Source organism: Phoenix dactylifera, chromosome 14 (genome assembly GCF_009389715.1).
Source record: "Phoenix dactylifera cultivar Barhee BC4 chromosome 14, palm_55x_up_171113_PBpolish2nd_filt_p, whole genome shotgun sequence".
NCBI lineage: Eukaryota > Viridiplantae > Streptophyta > Magnoliopsida > Arecales > Arecaceae > Phoenix > Phoenix dactylifera.
In genome coordinates this window covers 10404525-10427625 of record NC_052405.1, presented here as the reverse complement: position 1 = coordinate 10427625, position 23101 = coordinate 10404525, and the positions used below count along the sequence as shown (strand labels likewise).

At 37.3% G+C, this 23101-nt stretch overlaps 2 protein-coding genes across 2 annotated transcripts; one reads left to right on the top strand and one right to left on the bottom strand.

Annotated features, from left to right (window-relative positions):
• Window positions 1–287: 287 nt before the first annotated feature.
• LOC103716072 (MLO-like protein 1) lies at window positions 288–6941 on the bottom strand. The gene is made up of 14 exons (XM_039133633.1): window positions 6691–6941; window positions 6537–6594; window positions 6204–6427; window positions 4836–4952; window positions 4668–4719; window positions 4419–4510; window positions 4199–4273; window positions 4000–4088; window positions 3752–3801; window positions 2954–2994; window positions 2295–2504; window positions 1125–1192; window positions 962–1022; window positions 288–876 (listed from the first exon to the last, which is right to left on the bottom strand). Exons 1-14 carry the CDS (start codon window positions 6817–6819, stop codon window positions 619–621), a joined length of 1524 nt encoding a protein of 507 aa, XP_038989561.1. The 5' UTR covers window positions 6820–6941; the 3' UTR covers window positions 288–618.
• Window positions 6942–11680: 4739 nt separating this feature from the next.
• LOC103715594 (glyoxylate/succinic semialdehyde reductase 1) lies at window positions 11681–20743 on the top strand. Its single transcript, XM_008803282.4, has 8 exons — window positions 11681–11884; window positions 16189–16299; window positions 16378–16479; window positions 17326–17427; window positions 18161–18276; window positions 20079–20157; window positions 20259–20429; window positions 20517–20743. Exons 1-8 carry the CDS (start codon window positions 11780–11782, stop codon window positions 20580–20582), a joined length of 852 nt encoding a protein of 283 aa, XP_008801504.1. The 5' UTR covers window positions 11681–11779; the 3' UTR covers window positions 20583–20743.
• The last annotated feature ends 2358 nt before the right edge of the window (window positions 20744–23101 follow it).

Below are 23101 nucleotides of genomic sequence, written 5' to 3'. Positions count from 1 at the left end.
ACAAATCTCAGCTAATTGATAGGTGACAGAATGAGACTATGTCATATAAGGCATTAAAGTCAGGCTAGTGATTGAGAAGAAGCCAAGATGATATTAGTGATTTTCGAAAAAACCCGTAGAAATATTAGTTAAGACTGAAAAATAAGTGTGATCATGATAAAACTGGATCACTTCTTAAAGAGATTAAAAAACAGAAACTAATAGTAATAAGGACCTTTTGATCCTCTGGATCCATGACTAGCTAACATGTAAATGAGTCACAAACTCAACAGTTATACGGAGAACAATTGCACCAATATGCGTGTTATTAACATTGAATGGTAACTTGTATTCTTTATCTCATCTATATGGGTCTGCGACCATGTAGATAGTAGTATGATCCGTTAGTATTTGAGAACTTTTTTAGCAACTAAATGATACCAACTCATGATAATACAAACTGAAGAGGAAAATGGAACAAAAAGTTAAAAAAAAAAAAGATCTCTCCCAACAAATGAAAGACCAAGCACAGAAATTTACAGAGTTGACCATCAATATATTAGCCATGGCTGCTCTCAAGCACCAGGCTCATGGAGCAGTTGATGTCAAGGCCTGGGCTTCGACAATGTCATTGAGTATCTAAGCTGGGTCCTTCAAGAAGGTCTTCTCTTCAACAATCTCAGCTTTTCCTTCTTCCATCAAGTGATCTTTCGGGATGACCAGGTTCTGCAATGGAATCCCCACTGAGGTTCCATTACCTGATTGCAGCGTGCTTGTTGATCCGCTCTCTCTATTCATCACTCTCATTCCCTTCCGCTTCTTTACCTGTTGAGCCCATCCCACAAGGCCTTCTTGCACATTTTCATCAAATATGGCCTTCTTAAATGAACTGCCCATCTGGATTTCAGAAGAAAACTCAGTGTGGAGCCATGCAATTTTCTCGAGGGCAAGAAAAGAAGAATTCAGCAACATGAGATTTCACCTGTGTCACAATGGCATAGAGTGGCAGGGTGCTGTAGCTGCAGAGAATCTGGATAAGGACACTAATCCAGAGAAGACCACAAAAGAGTTATAAAAAGTTTGGACTTTGGAAAATAAGTAGAATGTCAGGTCCGTTTTAATTGAACAGGTTGCTGACTGACTACCTGATTACAAGTCTGGGGATTATGAAGCCTGCTTGTCCCATGATGCAGGAATCAAAGTTATACGTGGTCTGCGTTACAAATAAACGATTCAAATTCTAATGATCTTTATAACTAATAGCTCATTGCTGGCATGCATAGAAATTCTGTAAGTAAGAGCTACAAAATTTGGTTATCTTTCCAAATTTTATAAGAGACAGATTTCTATTTCTTAAAAAAATTGTGATTAGGCCATGGGCACAAGGTCTCATACATATTGACTCCACAAGTTGCAAAATCATCCGCATCCTCTCAGACCGAAAAGCTGGTCATTCAACCGTTTATTTTGAATGAGAATTGACACACTTTAAGGCAATTAGATAGAATAACAATGCATAATTTCTTCTATTTTGTCTTTCTTTTTTTTAGCTAGATCATTTGGAAATTATTATTTATTCAATCGAGACTTAATATATCCACCACAAATCAGGTTGAAAGTTTCAGATGGACACTCAATGTCATGCCCATGCAGCCATGCCTGAAGAAAGTAACAGGAAAGGGAATTGACAATGGCATTACAGTCTTGTGGGATGCAGCCCATTATGTTATTCTATCCCAATTAAACTGTTCAAAAAGTGATAACCACCTTGGATGCGAAATTAATATAAATGGAAGTGTATAAATTATTATCAAAATAAATTGTCTCTAATCTTAACCATTCGCTTACAAAGTCCATGATCTCATGCATTCTCATGTGCCTAGTGCAAGATTATGCAACCGCATGAACACAAATTAATCTTGTACTAAATGTTCCTTGTCAGCTTATTTTTTCCCTGCAAATGGTAATGTTCATAAATTTATGACATTTACAAGAAGTAAACTGGTTTTTCACTTTTTGTAACTTCTTATATTTCGTAAGAATGTGCTCTTGGAGAAGTATGATTATAAACTACAGATAGATTTCATTTTTCCTACTTAACATGCAATTTGCTGCAAGCATCCATTTCAAATATGTGTTGAAACCATTCCATGCATCAGAAGGCAAAACAGAGGAGGGTAGGCAAAAACCAATGTAGACAACCACTCTTGGTCTTAAACAAGAGCATATATGATTAAGAGTAGCTGCTAGTATATATAAATAGAGAAAATTAAGCCTAAAGAAATGACATTAAAGTGGCATCTAATGCTGCTTACCAGTACCCAGAAGAAAAAAGCAATCTCAAAGGCATTTTGGAAAAGGATGAAGTGAATCAAAAACAGGACAATTTTAGGCCGGTGGAACCAGAAGAGATCATCTGAAGGAGTAACTACCAGATCACCTTCAATGGCAGAATGCTTTTCAGCAACCTCGTGAGCCAACTGAGTGATGATATGCTCCAATTTAGTGCCAAGAGCAAGGAGAAGCTGCAACATATCCACAGATCAGCAAAGAGCCTAAGCAATATTCTAACAGGATAGTGGAAGTAACTTTTTTAAGGTGACCATAATTACCACTTCTTCTTTGATCAAGTATCATTCATAAACTAACAATTTATCATAATACTGGAAGTAACTGGTGCTTGTGAAAGGGTCCCACTAACTAGGAATCAGTCATGGATTTAAGTGCCAGTTGGCAAGGCATGCATGCATGATATATACCATCCCAGTGTGCTATCAGCATGAATACTAACATAATACAACAGGCACCCCAGAACTTGGCATCTTGTGATGCCAATGCATGCGCAGCATGCTAAGCACTGACATGGCTCGACACAGCATGGTAACAGGCCGGTGCCAAGACAACATGTAAACTAACTCTGTGGAGGGCAATTTCAACACACTCAATATTCAGCAGTGAAAGTAAAAATACTTACAATTAAAGGAATGAATGATATCCAAAAATATGCATGCCACCCTGCAAAGAGCAACAAGAGCAGTCTGAAAAATAGATCATAAAATATATAGATCAAGTAGAGAATCAATATGTGAAACTTGACATAAGCAGCAAAATCATGTAAATGATGCTGACAGTTCTGATCATGTGTTTGTCTGCTACCATATACTTCCCTCACATTCCTTAAATCCTTCCTCATCGGCAATTTAGCACACGGCCATGAAGCAGTTCAGTTTCATGGCAAAAAAATAGAAAGAAAAGAGGCAGGATGGATGAAGGAATGCAGGAATAGCAGGTGTTGCTAGAAACAGGCTTTACAGATGTCAGAGCATATAGGGAAAAAGCGCTGGTGTACATAGATGATACCCATGCAAAGTGAGGTGAAACAAACCAAGAAGCAAATATGAACACTGAGAGAATTGACCGACATTGGAGGCAAAAGGAAGATAGATGTTGTATGTCAATGTCCAGATGTTATTAATATGATAAGTTGTTCAATATCAACTAGATTTTTTTTGCCTAACAGCAAAACCTGAACTTCACAAGAATGTCAAGAAGGCAACAGATTACTTGTATGAAAATACATCACTTTTGCAATAACAATGGTCAATTGGATTATTTGAGGTTAGCTTTATCAGAAAGAAAACTACAAAATGAGCCCATGGAAAACTAGGAAGAATTATGTAAAGTACAGAGACTTCAAAGTTTCATCCTCCAGTTTCATCGTAATAATCATCTGTGAAGTTTTATGTAAGGGCTACATGCAGATTGAACGTACCATTAACATCCAGCAACAAGAAAACCATCACAAAAATCCAAAGGTACCAACTGCAATGAGAAAGAAACTGAAGTATGAGGATCACATATCCAGTAGAGATATGGAAACTGCAATTCTTAATGACACATTTAGTACAGATCACAAGTTTAATCAAAGTTGTATTATGATAATTTTTTACTGTTCATGCTTAGATGTAAGTATTCGCTCAAAACACCTAGATATAAGTAAGTTTCCTTGGTAATAATTACCTTATACCAACAACTCTCTTGAAATCAGCTTCAAGGGCTCGTATCATATAACTGTAAAAATTAAATTTTGGGTTACCCCTGCAGTGAGTCTGCAATAGAGAGGCCGAAGAGTTGAAGTAAGTACACAGAACAAGAAATCAGCACATTTAGATGCACATACATATATAAAAGTCTTTTGTCTGTCAACTCATATGCTTACCATGATGAAACCAAGTCTCATTGTAGTGTAGTCTGATTTGGTAACAGATCCAAAGAACTGCTTAACAAAAGAATGCTGAAACACAATGCAAAATTTTAAAGGGATTCTGATATTTCTTCTCATGTACAACTGATATGCTTTCAGGGAAATGAAACAATTTCACGTTGGTTCACTGTAAAGTTAACATGCTTAGAATAAATATAAAGAATGCCATACATACCAACCAACTTAGTACTGAAGAATCTTTGTCAAATCCCTTGAAACGATTCCTGATAAATTCAAATTGATGTACATGGGTGATTCCTTTAGGAACTGCACATATTATTACCATCAGGTCAATACATCATATACAAGGTAAAGCGATGACCTTCACCTGGTAAGAGAAGTGGTTTGGAGTACTGTTCACAAATATGAAACTTGTTTGAAGCAAAGCCAGAGTTTTGAGATATGCTAGTGAGTCTAATCATACCATTTCCATCCTCCTTCTGGATTGAATCCTCCCAATGTCTCCATATACGAATCTAAGTCATGAAGAGAATGTTACAATGAGATACAATCCAGAAGAAGAAAAAATTTTGGCATATGCAGCAAACAAACACCAAAACATTTAAAAGATGAAGAGATATCACCCACTTACCTTAGCAGTTCCTAAAAGTACAGTGATGAGACTAAGTACCACATGTGTGACTGCTAAAACAAAGATAAAGATATGCAGTTGATGGATTGCTTCCAGTGAAAGTAATGGAACTTTTCCCTAGAAAAAGAAAGAAATCAGTAATTCAGAAGTCTGAAACCTGCTTCTGAGTGGAGTAATAACAATGTTGAATATTCAATCAAATTAAGCAAAAGGAAATTTCTTTGAGAGACAAGATATGCTGGATACTACTCTGAGCGATTAAAATATCATTGCTGCAGCTAAGAAGTAATAGATACTTTCCTCCCAAAAAAAAGTAGTAAAATTGTATTCAGTTTTTCAGCAAAAGAGAGATCTATGGATTAAGCCGATATTTAAATGGCTCGCATAGTAAAAAGGCATATTTTCCATAATTCAATTCAGAAATTCAATGAATGCGAGAGAAAAAAAAAATGTAAACCAGAACCTATTGAAATTATTTCAAATGTTTAGGTGTACTAATACTATGGAGGATTTACCAATTTTGTTCACCATTTTCTTTCACCAAATATGGACCTTTCTTTAGGAGAGAAAATGTTAACCATTTTGATGATATTCCACATAAATATATCTAACTAGTTGCATTCAATAACCCACAAACACTAATATCTGTAAAAAGTTGACTTCTAATCTGAGCCCTTATTGGAAACTCTGTTGATCCAGTTATGTACTAAATGAGTTGCCAATTGTAATGCTTTTACATGAAGAAAACTATTTTTCCCCACTCCACTTGCCAAAATTACTGTCTTCCCTTCAAACCTCTAAATTGTCAATTAAGTCCCACATGATTCAATTTAACACTTTAAACTACCCTACAAACTCTCCATCATACATCAGCTCTGTTACTTTTTCCTATATTTGGCTCCTTGCTTAACAAAATTGATAAAGCTAGGAGAGCTTCCATTTGGAAGAATCCGGCTCGGTGGTTGGAGGTTATTGTTTGCTACATAAAGACCCGTGCGGGCGTGTGTTTAGTCCTATGTTGGTTATTTGCCGGAAAGATCTTAGATATTTATACAGAATTAAGGAACCCAAAAAATATCTTCCGACTAGCCCTTCTAGGTGAGGTTCTAGGTTGTTACAAATGGTATCAAAGTGGATCCGATCTGAAGCTTAAACGAGAGAAGCATGTAAGGATCCGTGCAGGTGGGCTTGTCAGGGAGATGGAAGGTGCTCACCACCGGCAATTGAAGACTTAAACGAGGAAGAGGATCAATATTTGTACATATTTATTGAAAGCTCTATTTTCTTTGCACCTCATTTCATTTCTTTTTCTCTGTGAAATGAATGCCAATGGCTTGGTTCCATGGTTTCATCGGAGAAGATAATTACCTCCTTCTGACAGTGAGTCGAGTCTTCTCCGCCCCCAGCCAGCAGGCGACGCCCGCTGCCGAGAACTCCGGAGAAGAATCTGACAGCGTAGTGCGCAGTCGTCGCAGCCTCCTTTCTCTTGCAGGGGAGCATATGGTGGGTGAGGCTCTCCCTGATGCATGTCCTCTGAATCGCCCCCTGAAACACCGTCAGCAGCAGCGAAATGAACCCCAGCAGCATCAGCTCTGCCCAGCCCAAACACTCATTTCTCAGCACTCCATCGATCAAAGCAGCAAGAATTGATTTCAGAGAGAGAAAGATAGAAACAGAGAGAAAGAAGTCTAGACATGCCACCTTCCTTCACTTTCTGAAGAGCTTCAAACAGAGGCTTCTGCTTCTTCCGCTTGAGAAGCTACAGTAAGAAGAAGTAAATTCTTCAGAGTAAGCATGTTCCATGTATTAAAAAAGAGAGAGAGCAACAGAGAAGAATTGAATTGATTTGATGTACCTTGCCAAGGAAATGGAGGATTCGCTCGAAGAAGAGAGAGATGAAGACGATGACGGAGCAGACGATGGCGACGATCCATGTTGGAGTGAACTCCAGGCTTAGCTCTGACTCACCTCCTCCTCCTGCCATATCTGGCTCCCTATCCCTCGTTTCTTTGTGAGAGAGAGGTGAACGGCGTGTTCGATGCCTTGAGAGAAAGGTAAACTCATTGTACTCTTATAGTTACGGACCGGAAAAGATTGAAGGGAATGGAAGTCTAGATAGGGAGCTGGAAAAAAAAAAAAAAAAAACAGTAATAAAATGAGGAGGGATGGAGCCGGTCCATAGGATGGACCGGAGCAACGTGTACGTCCTGTTTTACACGAAGCTGTCGTGTGGGTGGCGCCCGGTTGGATTGCCACGCGTAATGCGGAAAATTAAATCTCTTTTAAAGTCAAACAATGCGGGCTTTGCCTGTTTTGCTAATTCAACCATTGCTCCACTTTGGATTCTCACCGACACCGACGCCGGCAACATGCTTTGCACCGAAGAGTCCGAGGTATTGAGATATATTATGTATATTATGTATAATAATAACTTGTGATCTTATCCCAAAAAAAAAAAAAAAAAAAAAAGATGGTGTAATTTGAATTAGATGATATTGTATAAGCATCCTAAATTTATCAACCACTAGATCAATATAGGCTGCACAAATGCTCGAATGCTATTTGATGTTCTCATTTTAATATATAATTAACTTAAATAGGTCCATGCTCTATTGTTCCATAATTTATATAAATCATGAGTTGGATCCATTTTGATACTACATGTAACAATGAAGATATTATTTAAAAAAATAATCAGAAAATATTATTTAGATACAAATTTATTAAAAATGTAGTCGAGATAGGACTAATTAATTAGTTAATTGATTTGATTCGTTTCGTACCCTAAAATTCTTCCTCATCCGACCATTAATATTGTGAGAGTGAGAGAACAATTGTACTCCAACAATGCATAATTTTGATAGTGAACTTTGAAAGAATCCAATCGCCATCGCGGAGGCTTGCAAACCAAAATATATGGGTCTTCAACCTTGAGGTTGCCATGTAAGAATGACAATAAATAGAGCGCTCATAAAATTTATCCACCAAACTGGTTTAAAATTTTACTATCCAAAAAAATTAAATCTATCTTATTAAAAAACAGTTAATCTGCCCGGTTTCCAAATCCATTAGATTAATTTTTATTAAAATCGTATTATTCAGATTCGATCGGATACCTGAATCAAAATAATAATAAGAATAAAAAGGTCGGGATTCGGTAAGTATCAATGTCAACTCCCATGTTCTATGACATGAAGTGCCATTTTTCCGCTAGAAAGATAGATAGCGAGTTTTGGCATTTCACGCGGTGCCCGGTCCTATGGGCAACCTTTAAGCCGTATGAACAAATGGCCAGTTCAAGAAGGCAACAACATCCCATAAGACTTACCCAAACCGCATCCATATCCCTGGTCAAGAAGGCAACAACAGAACTGATAGAGCGTTCTCCTATGTTTGTTAGATTGTTGAACAACACCATCTCAGTGATACGGGACCGCATTTCAGGATGGTGGCAGCAGGTGGCTGCCAGTTGTTCGGCACGTCGGTTTCCATAGTAGAGCTACGAGCTGCCTGGACGGGTTTTCGACATACGAGGCAGGTGTTGCAGGCCGGCTCGATTGTCCTGGAGGATGATTCGGCTATAGTTATCGGATGGATCCAGAAGGGGCTGAGGGGTGTGAGCACAGACCATTCCTTGGTTCGGGATATAGGGATGATGAGGAGAAATGGGGTGGCCGTCCAGGCCAAACATATATTTAGAGAAGCCAATGGGGCGGCCGACTGGGTGGCCGCCTTTGCGGCTCATCAGTCAGGGCACACTCTTTGGGCGGAAAAGGTGGAGCTGCCATTGGCACTCCGCGAGTTAGTGTTTTTTGACTTTATTGGGTGTATTCGTACACGTATTGTATGAAAAACCGTTTTCAGCTAAAAAAAAAAAAAAACACCATCTCAACCCTGTCGGGATATATATCAAATTGGACGGTACAATATTTACCATATTATATCAATTTGGTACCGGTATATTGAGCCAGCATTCATAAAAGATATACCGATATAGTAAAAAAGTGGCACTGGCATGGAGCCCAGTAGTTAAATGGCAATATCACTTTCATTGATTGATGGATCAAGCCATAGCTCTCGTTAGAGTTATTTTCACTATTAGTCAGAGCACTTGATGTATACCCGTTCTCTCTATAGTCTTTGAGTTTGAGCCGTAGATAAAAAATGGATCATTTGGTGCTAAGTCGTTGCAGAAAGACCGACGACTTTAGCCTGTTAGAGGTGCCACTCTGTGTGGTTTTTATCTGGGATAGATTGCATCCAATTTCTGACTTGGTTGAAATCAGCAAAGGAAGCGAAATAACTTGTGCATTTAAGTCTCCACAGCCTGTGTCTTCCCTCAAAAAAAAATTATGATCTCAGGAAGAGAAAGAAAAGCATGGCATGAGCAAGCAGAGAGATGACTGCTTCTCAGTTCATACTGTTGACCTTGAGTGAATCCATGAGATAATTCCAGAATTAAGACCTGGCCTAAGTTTGGTCTGCCTTGGAAAGATGACTCCTTTGGAAAAATGGGTCAGCTTATCTAAGCTGATATGAATCCGATCAAATCGGCATCATAACCGGATCTAGGATTAGTCTAACATTAAAAATAAAACCTACTTCATGTTGATGCGTTTGATCTTTAATTAGAGTTATACATCTTTCAAATATTATTTAACAATTTATAGAAAACTCTTTATGATGTTTTGCTTGAACAATAAAAAACATTATCATGGAAAAGTTGTAATAAACAAAATCCGGCACATACATGGAGGAGGAGATAACAATGATGATGATGTGGGTTCACACCTCAACATCTCAACTAAGTCCGGTGTTAATGTAATCTTATAAGGGAAGTCATCTTCTTCTTTGACTCAGTCATGCTCATGCTTTTGCTAATATGTTGTTCACTTGTGTGCTTGAGCAAGTTCTTTTCTTTCATTCCAACTACCAAAAAAGGGGACAAAAAGGCAGATGCTTGGTGATGGTTGTGAATTGTGATTAATTATATAAACAAAATAATAGACGTGACAGTCTGATTATAGTTTTGTTAGCCAAATTTGTGCACAGAAAGAGCCTCAAACTCATACGCCTGGTGGAAATGAGGGCGTAAATGTGATATTCTTGGAGAAGTCTTGAGTGGGCTATGGGGCAGGCCCATCTTTAGAATACTCCGGCTAGTTCTAGTAAAAATTTGTCGCGCTGTTGGCCCAAGCTTGGCCCATTTGTATTCTTATAGTAGGAAAAAAATATTAGTCTAACCATGTGATATTCTTGTAGCTGACCATGGGCTGGGCGTTAAGCCTAAACTCTATTTATTTTTAATCGATCTTCAGGCTTGATCTATGTAAATTTGATATTTTCTGTGCCTAAGCCTGATCCATGATCAGCTTTACTAGAGATAGAGAGAGAGAATTCCAGATGCATACTTTTTTTTTTTTCTTTCTTTCGTGCCGATAAGAACTTCTCTAGCATTTTTCTGAGTATGATTGTTGTCCTTTATTGTCTTACGAGTCAAAAATGCTGGTTTTATCCATGCTCATTGTAATTAATTCCAATTTTTTTTGGTTTTGCTAAATGAGAAAGGCTGTAAAGAACTTATGTGGCCTATAATAATGGAAAATGTTAAGGTAGTTGGAATTATAGTAACGCTCAGCATTGGTTGAGGATAACTCCTGGTACACACTCTCCCTGTGCGCCTTCATCCGTGCGCTCCATGCAATGCATGCTTAAATTTAGTATTTTGTAGTCGTGATGCATGATCACACATATTCAAATCAAACGCAAGTATGCTAAATTCTAGTTATTTTATAGTTGCAGCAAAATATCAAAATTTATGATCTTGTTGCATGGTCGCACATACAGGGTCAGTAGAATCATCCCAAATCGGACCGTTCCTGCTGTTCCGAGCCGTACCGCGGCTTACTGGTACGGTTCCCACAACGGAAACAAAAATTATTGTCGAAGATGGAGAAGGAGAAGGAAAGAGAAGAAAAAAGAGAGCGAAAAGGGAGGGAGGGAGGCCGGCGCTAGGGTAACAAGGGGAAGCTGCAGCTGTCTCTCCCTTGCTCTCCCCCTCTTTCTTTCTTGTTCTCCTTCTCCCTCACTTCTTCTACTGTGCCGATATGAGCCTAGCACGATACGATACAGGCCCATACCGACTTCTCCTGCTGGAGAATTGGTACGGCGCCCCATATCGATTCTACCGACGTTGCTCACACGTATTCAAATCAAACACAATGATGCAATAAACATATAAATGAATTGTTGGCCTAAACTTGAAAATCTTTGTCTCGAAATTAGGGATTCAGGATGACATTAGACAAGAAGCAAGGAAGCCTAGTCATCCTTGAACACAACTGGCCAGAAACCATAATTTCATGACACTTCATCATGCACGGAAATCACAAATTAATATTTTGGCCTTCCATTGTAGCCAAGGCCTCACAGTTTTGGACTTGTCTAAAATGGTGGCTCCTTCTGTGCTGTCAAACTCTACTTCATGGTCATGGTCAGGAATTCGGTCAAGACCCAAAAGCTGATATTTGAACTCGATGCTTTCTGATGGCCGATGTGGTCCAAGCGAACTCATCCTAATTTCTATAAAACATGCGCAGGTTTTCTATTCGCTGAATGCGGCTGTACCCTGTTATTATATGAATAGCTAACACCACACTAGCCGGCTTCTTGGAAACGGATGGACGGCAAAATGGCACGTGTAAGACAGTAATTGGCTGGATTCGCAATGTGATGACGTGGCAGACATTGTCTGGATGATGGAAAATCCAACGCAAATCCCATAAAATATTCGCTCCACCTTCCATAAACAATAAAAAGGTCTATTCATTCATTTATATTATTAGAAAAACAAGACGGCCGGCCTCATTCGGCCTTGAAGTCCAGATTCCGAGTAGGATCAAGGAAGAAGAGGAGGGGGGGGAGAGAGAGAGAGGGACAGAGAGATGGAGGTCGGGTTCTTAGGGCTGGGCATCATGGGGAAAGCAATGGCTCTCAACCTCCTTCGAAACGGATTCCGTGTGACAGTCTGGAACCGGACGCTCTCCAAGGTCTCTCTCGCTTTCTTTCTGGCCTTTGATTTATATATGATGTTTTTTTTTTTTTTGATTCTATTGTTGAATTTAAACAAGATAATGAATTGGTTGATTTTTCGTGAATTTATGACATGAATTGTAAGTGTTTTTATGGGTAATTAGATTTGATGGTTGTTTGGTTGTTAATTTTAGCAAATTTTCTGGTTGTTCGAAGATCATTAGTAGATGTTTAAGATGTGGTCTGAGTGTTATATTTTAAATTTTCACAAAAATCTATAAGGAATGTCTTAATAAATGGCTTTAGGCACTCAGTGCCTGTTGTTGACTCAAAAAAAAAAAATCTATATGGAATGACATCTGCATAGTTGGGATGACATTTGGAGTGTAAAGTAGTTGCCTGTGACAATGGATTTTCCTCATTTTCTTGCCAAAAAGAGGTCAGATATTTGACGGAGTATGATTCTTTTGATTGATGATTCTATCCAATCAGCATGTACTAATGGGTTAAAAGAATGACTTCATGGCAGTATTACTCTTTAGTGCCTGGGTTTCAGGACATGTTGAACATTTGGACGCTTTTGAGCCACTTGATGGCATTCCAGATCATCAAATTATGAGGTCATCCCTGTTACATGCCTATTAGTGCATCTAAATAAAAGTTTGCCTATGTAATTTTTAACAAGGTTTTTGCAAACTTTATAAAGTTATGAAACAATTGTTTCAACTTATTATTTGTCATACATATGAAGAAAAACATTTAATAAAGAACCTATAAGGTATATGTGTCTCCTTGTCAAATTTTTGACAGGTTCTCAGGTTTTTAAATTCTTCTTGCTAAGCCATACTCTACTAGCTTAAGCTTTTGGGTTCAAGTGGTTACCTAAAACTACTAGACAATAGATGCTTGATGCACATGTCAAGTGTTCAAGAATCACTACTTCATTGTGATATTTTCCAAAGACAGGCATGCTTGGAGCATCTGATTTGTCCTACACATGTAACTTGTTTGTGATAGTCATGTCTTGTTTCCTTCTAGATTTATTTTAGTTGTCAAACCTTTTTATGGAAGAGAATGTGCCAATGTTGCATGGAAAATTGGACATGCAAAGGAGAATCATATTTGGATGTGTATCCAACTAACAAGAGGGAAAAAAGGGAGATACGGGAACATATAGGATAAGATATAAGTTTTAACATTATTATATATTTTATTCCTTTAAATATTTTATAAGTATTAAAATGAAAATATTAAAAATATACTGTTTGTTATGGTCTTAAAATGTGCTTGTTTCTGATCCCAACTTCCCAACTAATTTAAAAACATAAGAAAATCAGCATTATGCAAAGATATTTCAACACTTCTATTCTTGACTTAAAAAATAAACAAATGCTCACTTCGAACTTCAATTTGGAGGGTCAAACTCATTGTTGCAAGAGTCTAACTGTCCATCAATCTCGTAAAGCTGCAATACAAGATTTTTGTAAGTCTCCATGTGTGTAACACTTATCTGATTTAGGCACGTATCTGATGCAAATTTTTGAAGGTGAACGTGAGTGTTTAGGTATACTCATTGTTGCAAGAGTCTAACTGTCCATCAATCTCGTAAAGCTGCAATACAAGATTTTTGTAAGTCTCCATGTGTGTAACACTTATCTGATTTAGGCATGTATCTGATGCAAATTTTTGAAGGTGAACGTGAGTGTTTAGGTAACATAGGAATGTGCACATATTTTGTTTATGTTGGGTGGTATGTGCACATATTTTGTTTATGTTGGGTGGTATGTGCACATCTTTTGCTTATGTTGGGTGGTTTGGAGGTCATGTAAATATAATATTAGTTCAATATTGGGTTTTGCATAGGTATCAACAACTCAGAAAACTGGATTGCCACTATAATAATTTTTTTACTATGCTGCAATTTCGGTAAGGAATATCATCATGCTTTTTTGGATTAGTACGATAGACAGATTTTCTATAAAATGGCTTACCTTTATTTTATTTGTGATCATCTCTATAAATTGTTTTTCTTAATATTCATTTCTGGTGAATCCTCATGCAATGCTGGTGTGTTTAAGTCCTCCCTTGTTCAAGCATGTCTCTTACAGATCTGCCTCTTCCAAACCTTGTGCTCATATTTGTTCATTGGACTATAGTTTCCAAGTTAAAAGTGATTATATTCCTGTCTTCTTGTTCCCCTTTTGTCGGGACATTTGCCATGTCCTGGGGGAGCTTGGATTGTTGCTTGTTGTTGCATGCAGAAGTTGCCTAGAAGATAGGTATCTTTCCATTCTTCGTTTAAAAATAATATTTGAGATTTGTGTGCAAAATTTGATGGATATTTTAGAATGGTTTTTTGCCCTTTTGTTTGGTTGATGTGGTCATGCGGAAAGACAATTGATCATTGAGATGGCCATGATTTTTTGTTCTAAAGAGAGTCAAAATTGGCTTTTGGTTGATAGATTTCATTAAATCTCTATCTCTCTCTCTCTCTCCTTGAGAAAGGCGAAGAACATTTTCAGTCAATGCTACATAGGCACTCGAAATTTTGTCTAAAGAGAAAGATCCTTCAATATGGATGAAAAATGACCTATACTAATAGAATAATTTCGGAAATAAACATCTTTCACTATGATAGAAACAAATATGTAGAATTTTGAAGACAAGTAAGTTCTCTTTTGCTTTCTCATGTGATGTTGTTTTGAAGTCTCTTTTTAATTCATGGGCCACTTTCACTCTTGAATGGTGGACAAAGAGTTATTTATTTCTAGCTGATATATTTACACAGATTTGGAACTTGCAATTATGGGTGACTGTGATTAGACTAGAAACATCATGAATTTGGTTTCCGTCATGACACAATATTTGTTAATGCTTGTAATTATGACCAAACACATGCTTGCATAGGCCCTCAAATACTCTTCCTGTTTAGGTCCTAGCTTTCTCGCCAGGCTAAGGATTCAAATCTAGTCAAATCCAATCACAGATACCACGATCAACCCATTGTCAGCCCTAAATGGCCCCATGAGGCAGTGTCCAATAGTCCACATAGGTAGGTCATGGGCATGGTCTGCTCTGATATGATCTAGAATCTCACCCATAACCCAGAATAGGGGACACTACAACATGGCCCTTTTGTAGTTGACCGTGGGCGAATCATAGTGTTTGTGATTAGATGTAATTGGGTCTGGACCCTTAACCTAGCGAGGACGCTAACATTTAAACGGGAGGAGTATATGAGAACTCATGCGGATGTATGCTTAATCCCACATCTGTTATATACAGGGTAGATCTTGGGTAGATATACAAGACTAATGGATTCAAATAATATCTTTCGGTTAGACTTTTTGGTGAGGTTCTGGGTTGTTACAAAAGTTTTGCACATTTTGAAAATGGATGCTTTGAGGATTTTACTTCGGGCCTAAGGATTTGCTTAAGGATAATATAGGGGCATTAAGGCATAGTCTTATAATAAACATCTATAAAGTGATGTGGAGCATCTGGGTATCAATTATTAGACCAAACATAAGTGTTCTAGAAGTAGTCCAAGTCATTGTGATTTTACTTGGTCCAAGAATCAAGATAATGGCCTGAGTTATGGTTCTTGGCATCATAATCACTAAAACTAGACAATATAGCACTTAATAGTTGGATTCTATATTGAGATGCTGCCCCTACTTTGGACATACGTGGTGATATAAAAAGAAAAAATGAAATAGTATGACATAAAATTGGAAAAATGAAACATAATACTTCTTATCCCTATTTACCCTATAAAAAGAGATGAGGTCCTCACTTAAGACTTAAGTCTTGAAATCAATAAATAAAGAGAAGTCGACTCAAGCTATGTTTAGACATCGGTACACCTATTATACTGCAGCATGTGCTGATACTAAACCTAGAATTGACATGGTTTATGAAGAGCAAAGATTACCTCTGCTCTTGGTACTCAAAATTTCAACCTCTGCTCTGGGAACTTAACATTTCACAGCTGTGATGCTTGTATGAAGCATGAGCTCATAAGAATTTGCTGTTAAAATTTTGATGTGCCACCATGCTGTGTAATTGACCTTGTGGATATTTGTTTTTGTAACTTTTACTCTTGTGAGTAACTGAGTATCTGTTTTTGTAACACTTTACCACCATAATGTACAGAAGCATCTTATCTAGTACTTCTAATAAACTGTCTTTGGGTATTGTATTTCTTTATTATTACTTCATTGAATTGGTTTGGTGGGCTATACCACTTAATTGTTGAGAATTATTGTGATAAAAACACATCTTGATCTAATCATGATTTGGGCATCCGAATTTGCGGCAGTGCAAAGAGCTAGTGGAACAAGGTGCTTATGTTGGAGAAACTCCAGCTTCTGTGATCAATAAGTGCAAGTATACAATAGCAATGCTGTCTGATCCCAGTGCTGCTCTCTCGGTTAGCAAATTTCTCATGATCAATCGTATTTAGCATTTTAAATCTTTTTCTCTAATAATCCTTTCTTAATTTATTCAGGTAGTCTTCGACAAAGATGGTGTGCTCGAGCAAATTTGCAGTGGAAAAGGCTACATTGACATGTCCACAGTTGATGCTGATACTTCATCCAAGATAAGTGAGGTATGTGGTGATTGTCATGCTGGTTAAATAGCCATGTTCTGAATTTAGTTTGTTCAGCAACTGGCAGCCCCTTTATGTGGTAAGTAACCTGATATATTTCATGATGCAAGCTGACACTTCCATACCCAAAAAGATTGATAGAACAAAGACTCCTTGATGCTATGCTGGTTGTCGTGGGCTTAAGAATGATCTTGTAACTCAATTACTACTTGTAAATGACCAGATGACTTTAGAATTTTCGTGTAGCCTTATCTTGATGGATGATGACCATACCAAAGAATGTGGAGCTTTTTTTGTGACATCTTTTGCTACTGTGCTTGAAAGAGACCCGATTACATGCACATATTAGGCTTTGTACAAGATGGTTGTTGGTAGAGTTATGACTTTAATTCTTTTCTATAGGCTCATCATAACCATATGTATGAGACATATCATTAATAACATTCCTTAATAACATCCCTGATATATGATACATATGATTGTTTCTAATCTCATGCTTGGCCCACGTCTTTGCCAATCATAGTCAAAGAAAATATTGATTATCATTCAACAACTTAGAAAATTTTGCTCATCAATTTCAACATAATAAACTATTTTGGGTGTTAGACAAACTTAGTTATTTTTAAATAATTTCAAATTAGTGTTTTAATATTTCATTCTACAGATTACATAAAACTTCTGCTACTGTGGTAATATTGATTAAGATGTTATCAAATGTTATTATTCAAGTGACCTAATACCATATCAGATATTCCAAACATCTTCTGATAAACTTAATCTGTATAAAGTTGCTAATATAATATGAACAGTGCATATGTTTAAAAGCTATGAGTTTAATTTTGACAGGCAATTACAGAGAAGGGTGGATATTTTCTTGAAGCTCCAGTCTCCGGTAGCAAAAAGCCTGCTGAAGATGGTCAGTTGGTTATACTTGCTGCTGGCGAGAAGGTAATGTAGTGAGTCCCCACCCTTCTTTTAGAGAAATATGTTGGGAATGCTACCTCCAAAATTCAAACACAAAATATCACACTGTGCATCTGCGGTGGAGAGGGATGCCAACTTGTGGACCCAAGCCCTTTGGCATAGTCAGTGTTATTTATTTGTGGTTTTCTGCATGATGGCTTGTTAGATCACCATTATGACAGCTTTATGTATTTTACGTGCTGGGACAGATTTTAGATATGCTCTATGCTGATGGATTATATGTATATAAAGAAATGTATACATATACATATACGTATAAAAATGCACGCACACACACATATGTACATGTGTGTGTATTTATGTGCATATATAAAAGATTTGGTTCTTCTCTGTAAATTTTCTAATAAAATCAATAACCAATGTATCTATTGGCAAATGTGTGTGTATGTATGTATCTCTTTTTCACTATTTCAAAACTCTGCCTCCTAAAACAAATATTATACTACATTCTCATTACATGTAGGGCAGTTCCTGCCTAGTCAGAAGATGTGAAAATTCTTTATCTCCCTCTTTCATAATTAATTTTCAGGCATTCTGAAAGGCAATCAAAACCAAGCCAGCCATAATAGAATAGATAGGCGAAGCAGCCTCGCTTCACTCCCGAAGGTGTCAAATGGAACTGCCTTTGGGAGTCCGTATCTTCTATTCCAATATATTAGATTATTCATTATATCTTTCTTCTTTGTTCTGAATGCAGGCATTGTATGAAGAAATGATTCCTGCCTTCAATGTATTAGGGAAAAAGTCATTCTTTTTGGGACAGGTTGGAAATGGAGCGAAAATGAAGCTTGTAGTCAATATGATCATGGGCTGGTAAGAATATTTTTCTCATTACATAAATGTGTATTCCGTTAAAAGGCATCTTAGTAAAATGTGATTTGCAACATTAGAAGTTTGTGATTCAAGGTCAAGGAGAATCAACCGAATGAAGCATGATTGAGATAAGTAGTGCTGGATCATGGGTGTACAAGAGCACATAGTTCTACTGTTATAAGAACACTGAAACTGCAAATATATTTATTATAAGTCCTGAAATGCATATAAATATCTATCAGAATTAACTTATGAAGCTGATATTTGTAAGTTGACACTGCAAATTTATGCATTGCCATTTTATATTGAAATTTAATTTATATTAAGCAAATTCTAAACAATGACTTACAAGAAATCCCAAAAAATTATTACATTCAAAAACCATGGAAAACCACCACCCTTCTTTGCTCACTCCCCCCCCCAAAATCCATTTTTAGCATGATAAATCGAAGATAACAAGAAAAATCATTAGATACCTGAAAACCATTTTAAGATTACAGCTTGTTTTCAGAAGGACAATATCTCACGAATATTAGACTTGCAAAACTTAATCAGATACCAGACTAACAAGCAGAGAAATGGATTGTTTCTATTCTGATGGCAGAGTTCTACCAGAGTCTTCCTTTGCCCTTATGACAACCATTGATAGCCCTATGTTGTCTAGCATGGTAGTTCACTTTGTTTCCAGTACAAATGATTCCCCTGAGACTTTTATTAGTGCAAGTGCCTTTAACTTTGTCACATTCATACATGACTCCTCTATGAGCCTTTCAATTATTAGTATTCTTGGGAAAATCTTTTAAGCATGCCTATCAATGTTTTAAGCATGGCTTGTGCCAGGTCAGTGCAGTCACCAGCATTGGGTTGGTAATTGGCAAGACACCCAATAAATCCTTTTTTTATTTTTCAATTGAAGAAATATTTTTTAAAAAATATTAAGTCCTTGGCATATATAAATATTTTTGTTCCTTTGGTATAGTGCAATATGTGTTGGCACCAGCATTAGGGGTGGCAATTGAGTTAGATCAGGTCAGATGCGGGTCGGGTTGGATGCGGATCGGGTCAAAAATTTATCAACCCAAATTTGGCCTGTTTAGGTCAAAATTTTAAATCTGAATCCGACCTATTTATTAAACAGGTAATCCGACCCGACCCACATAACCTATTTATTAAAAAGATTAAATGGGTTATACCGGTTTTTAACGGGTTAAATGGATTTAAACAGGTTAAACAGACTAAGCGGGTTGGGTTAAACAAGTCATAAACAAGTTAAGTAGGTTTCAAATAGGTTAAATGGGTTAGGTCATAACCTGACCCAATTATTAAACAGGTTAAAAGTTTAAACCTAAACCCAACCTATTTAATAAACAAGTTTAGATGGGTTGACCCATTTACGACCCAACTTTGTTTATATCAAACTCAAACCTACTTAAAGCGGGTTGTTTGTGGGTCGGATTGACAGGTCGGATCATATATTCCCACCCCTAACTGGCACACCTTGTCTTAGTGGCGCTTAATTCTTTGGTGCCAACTTGCTGTCAACTTTTGCTCTATAGTCCGTTTCGTGGCCATCTATTCACTATACGTTGACCTTTAGGTTGTAACTTTGGGTTCCTAACCATGCTTGGTCCATGATTTGTGAATTAAGTGGTGTTTCTAGCCTTGCAAGTATTATCTGGATTGTGCCTCTAAATATTGAATTAGCAACGAAACTCTGTTTGCACTAGTGTTTCAGCTGGCCAAGTCTTTTCTTGTCCCCAAATATCAATCTTTGAATCTGTCCATTTTTCTTTCTTCTGCAGTATGATGAGTGCATTATCTGAGGGACTCTCTTTGGCTGATAGAAGCGGTCTGAACGAGCAGACACTTTTAGATGTGTTGGTATATGATTCAGAATATTACATTTGGAAAAAAGCTCGATATTTTCTCCTTCAGAGGAATTATGGTTCATTATTTCATTATTTTGCACTTCTCTCTGGCAGGATCTGGGTGGAATAGCTAATCCTATGTTCAAGCTGAAAGGGCCTGCAATGATCCAGAGTAATTATCCCCCTGCATTTCCTCTCAAGCATCAGCAGAAGGATATGAGGTTGGCTCTTGCTCTTGGGGACGAAAATGCGGTTTCAATGCCAGTTGCTGCAGCAGCAAATGAGGTGATAGCGATACTCTTTTAATCTCTCTCTCTCTCTCACACACACACCACTTCTTGTCATGTATAACACCTTTATTTTGATCTGCAGGCATTTAAGAAGGCCAGAAGCATGGGGCTGGGGGATCTTGATTTTTCAGCTGTCCATGAGGTGTAGTGAAGACCGCAAAAGGTTCTGGTGAGGCATGAGAGCTCCTGTTTGGATTTGAGAAGCATAGAATTGGAAATATTTGTTAGTATTTCCACAAATCGAATATTCTATCTGGGATCATGAAGCTATCATATTAATATATATTTGGAAGGGTTTTTTTTTTCATCCCTTGGACTCCTTTACTGAAATATAATGATCATGCTATAGGAAAATCCACATTAGTTTTGGATCAGATGCTTCAGTTTCAGATAAGAGGGATGTTCTAGGCTATCCCAAGGTGCTGATTAAAGTGCATTTTGTAATTTGAGCTGCATGCTGTGTTCAAGGATTGGGCAGGGTTCACCCTGTTGCCCAACAGGCCTGGCCCACTATAAAGGCTTTCATTGGCCCAGGCTTTGTTGAACTTTCAGCTCATTTGATAAATGGGCTTGCCTTTTGGGCTTAGAGAAACAGAGGACAGTTTTTTTTTAAATAATATAATATATCATATATAAAGTATTTATATAGTATATACCCTTTATATTGTAGTTTCTTGATTGTTTTACATTTTATCATGCACTTCTATCTTCAGTTTTTCAGATTACATGAATTTTCATAGTATATGCTTTATTGTTTTTCTGTCACATTACATCACACAGAAATGATGTCTGGAGAATAAAGCTGAAGAAATGGTTACACAAAATGGATAGCAATTAGCAAACCTGTCCCTTAGAATAAACCAGGATCCTTGAACTTGGATTGTTTGTGAGTTGGGAATGGGCCAGGCCGGGCCTTCAGTTGGATGGCTGGGGCTGTTTCTGGGCCTAGTTATTGTAAATGTATGGGCCAGATGTGGCCCAGCCCAACACTGACGCATTTATACATAACCCTACTATCTTTCACCCTAAGAAATTGAAAGGGCTCAAACGGTTTGACTTAACTAGTAGTATAAGCACTTCGGTGCAATAATTTTTAACACATCAATTATTCCTCACCTTGTGGATGATCAGACACATGAGAAGTGTGCTAAGCATTATAATGGTTTGTAGCATCAAACCTGCATCCTATGTTAGAATTTTATGAGTAAATGCATATGAAATTAACATAAAAATTTGATAACATGAAATTGGATGGTTGGAGTTGTATGTGTTATAATTGCTGATGATTAATTATACAGGACTATCTGATCAAAGTTTTCAAAACTCTATTAGATCTCAATGGAGGAAAGAATAGAACATGCAGCATATTTAGCCCCCTAAAAGCTAAACCTACTACTATAAAGGATTCTTGACTGACCTATTAGGTCGCGCAACATGTGCTAAAGTCATATTGTTAAGCCTGCTAAGTCTCATTGTCCAGATGTTAAACCAAGATTGTATCCATCAAATGTCATTTCTAATCTCCATCTGATGGTCATGATCTGGACACAGACAAAGGCATGGCATAGTGTATGATGGAAGACCACCTTATCAAGATACTTCAAATGGGCAATTTGATCACAGGATGCAAGTTCTTCTCCTCTCTATTTTAGTTATGGATCTCTCAGTTTCTCTCTTTCTACTTCTCTGAATGTCATGCAGGGTGGTCCTCAGTTCCAACCATTACATCTATTTGTTCAATTCTCGGTCTTTTTCCTTTTCATTTTTCTCTTTTCAGTGATATTTCCTGCTCACTTTCCTGTATGATTTTATCTGAATGGAGGACAACGGATGATCTTTTGGATCACTTATTCTTGCTTGTTTGGTTATTAACCCCAGTTATATTATCTCAACTGCCATCTGGCTAAATCCCAGAGCCAGCTGAAAGAGCAACTCCTTTAATTATGACTGATGGTTTATTTTCTCTCTCTTTTTATTTTTGAATATTCATTCAATTCTGCAACTCCTGGAGGCCTTTCATCCTGACACTTCCATGTAGGAATTATTAATTGCTGTTTCCATCTGAAATTAGAATCTCATAATTTCTTAAGGTTGGTGATGTCTGGGATATGTTGTCACCGTTTTTTTACAGAGTCATGATCATTCCAAGTTCTAGAATCACCTGATCGCACAAAAAGCTGCTTGTTAAATATCAGAAACAATGCAGGATTTTATTATACAACAAAATCTTATCTTTTTCCTCTGAATCCATTATATAAAAACAGGAAAGATTGCAACAGGCAACAAACTGGTGCAGTAGAGGATGTGATGTCTAGATTTTTATGATAGAAATGGAGGCAACAAGCATGATTTCAGGTGAGATTATTCTTTTCTAGTGTATCTAGTTGACTAATGTTATTGAAAATTTTGGTGGCCATTTGCCGTCCCTTTCCCCTCTTAAAAAAAGACTAATGATATCATGACTTCTGAAATGCAGCACTTCTTAGTTTAACCAATAGGATCCCATGGAGTAGGGAGGAGGGATCGTGTGATTTGGGGCATGCAAACAATAGTGGACAAAGCCAATACTGATGTATTAGTGATGTGCTACACCTAGTTTAGTGGTAGAACTCCGTCATCACATTGACTTCTACTTATAGATGGCATGATACAATGAGATGTAGAGAT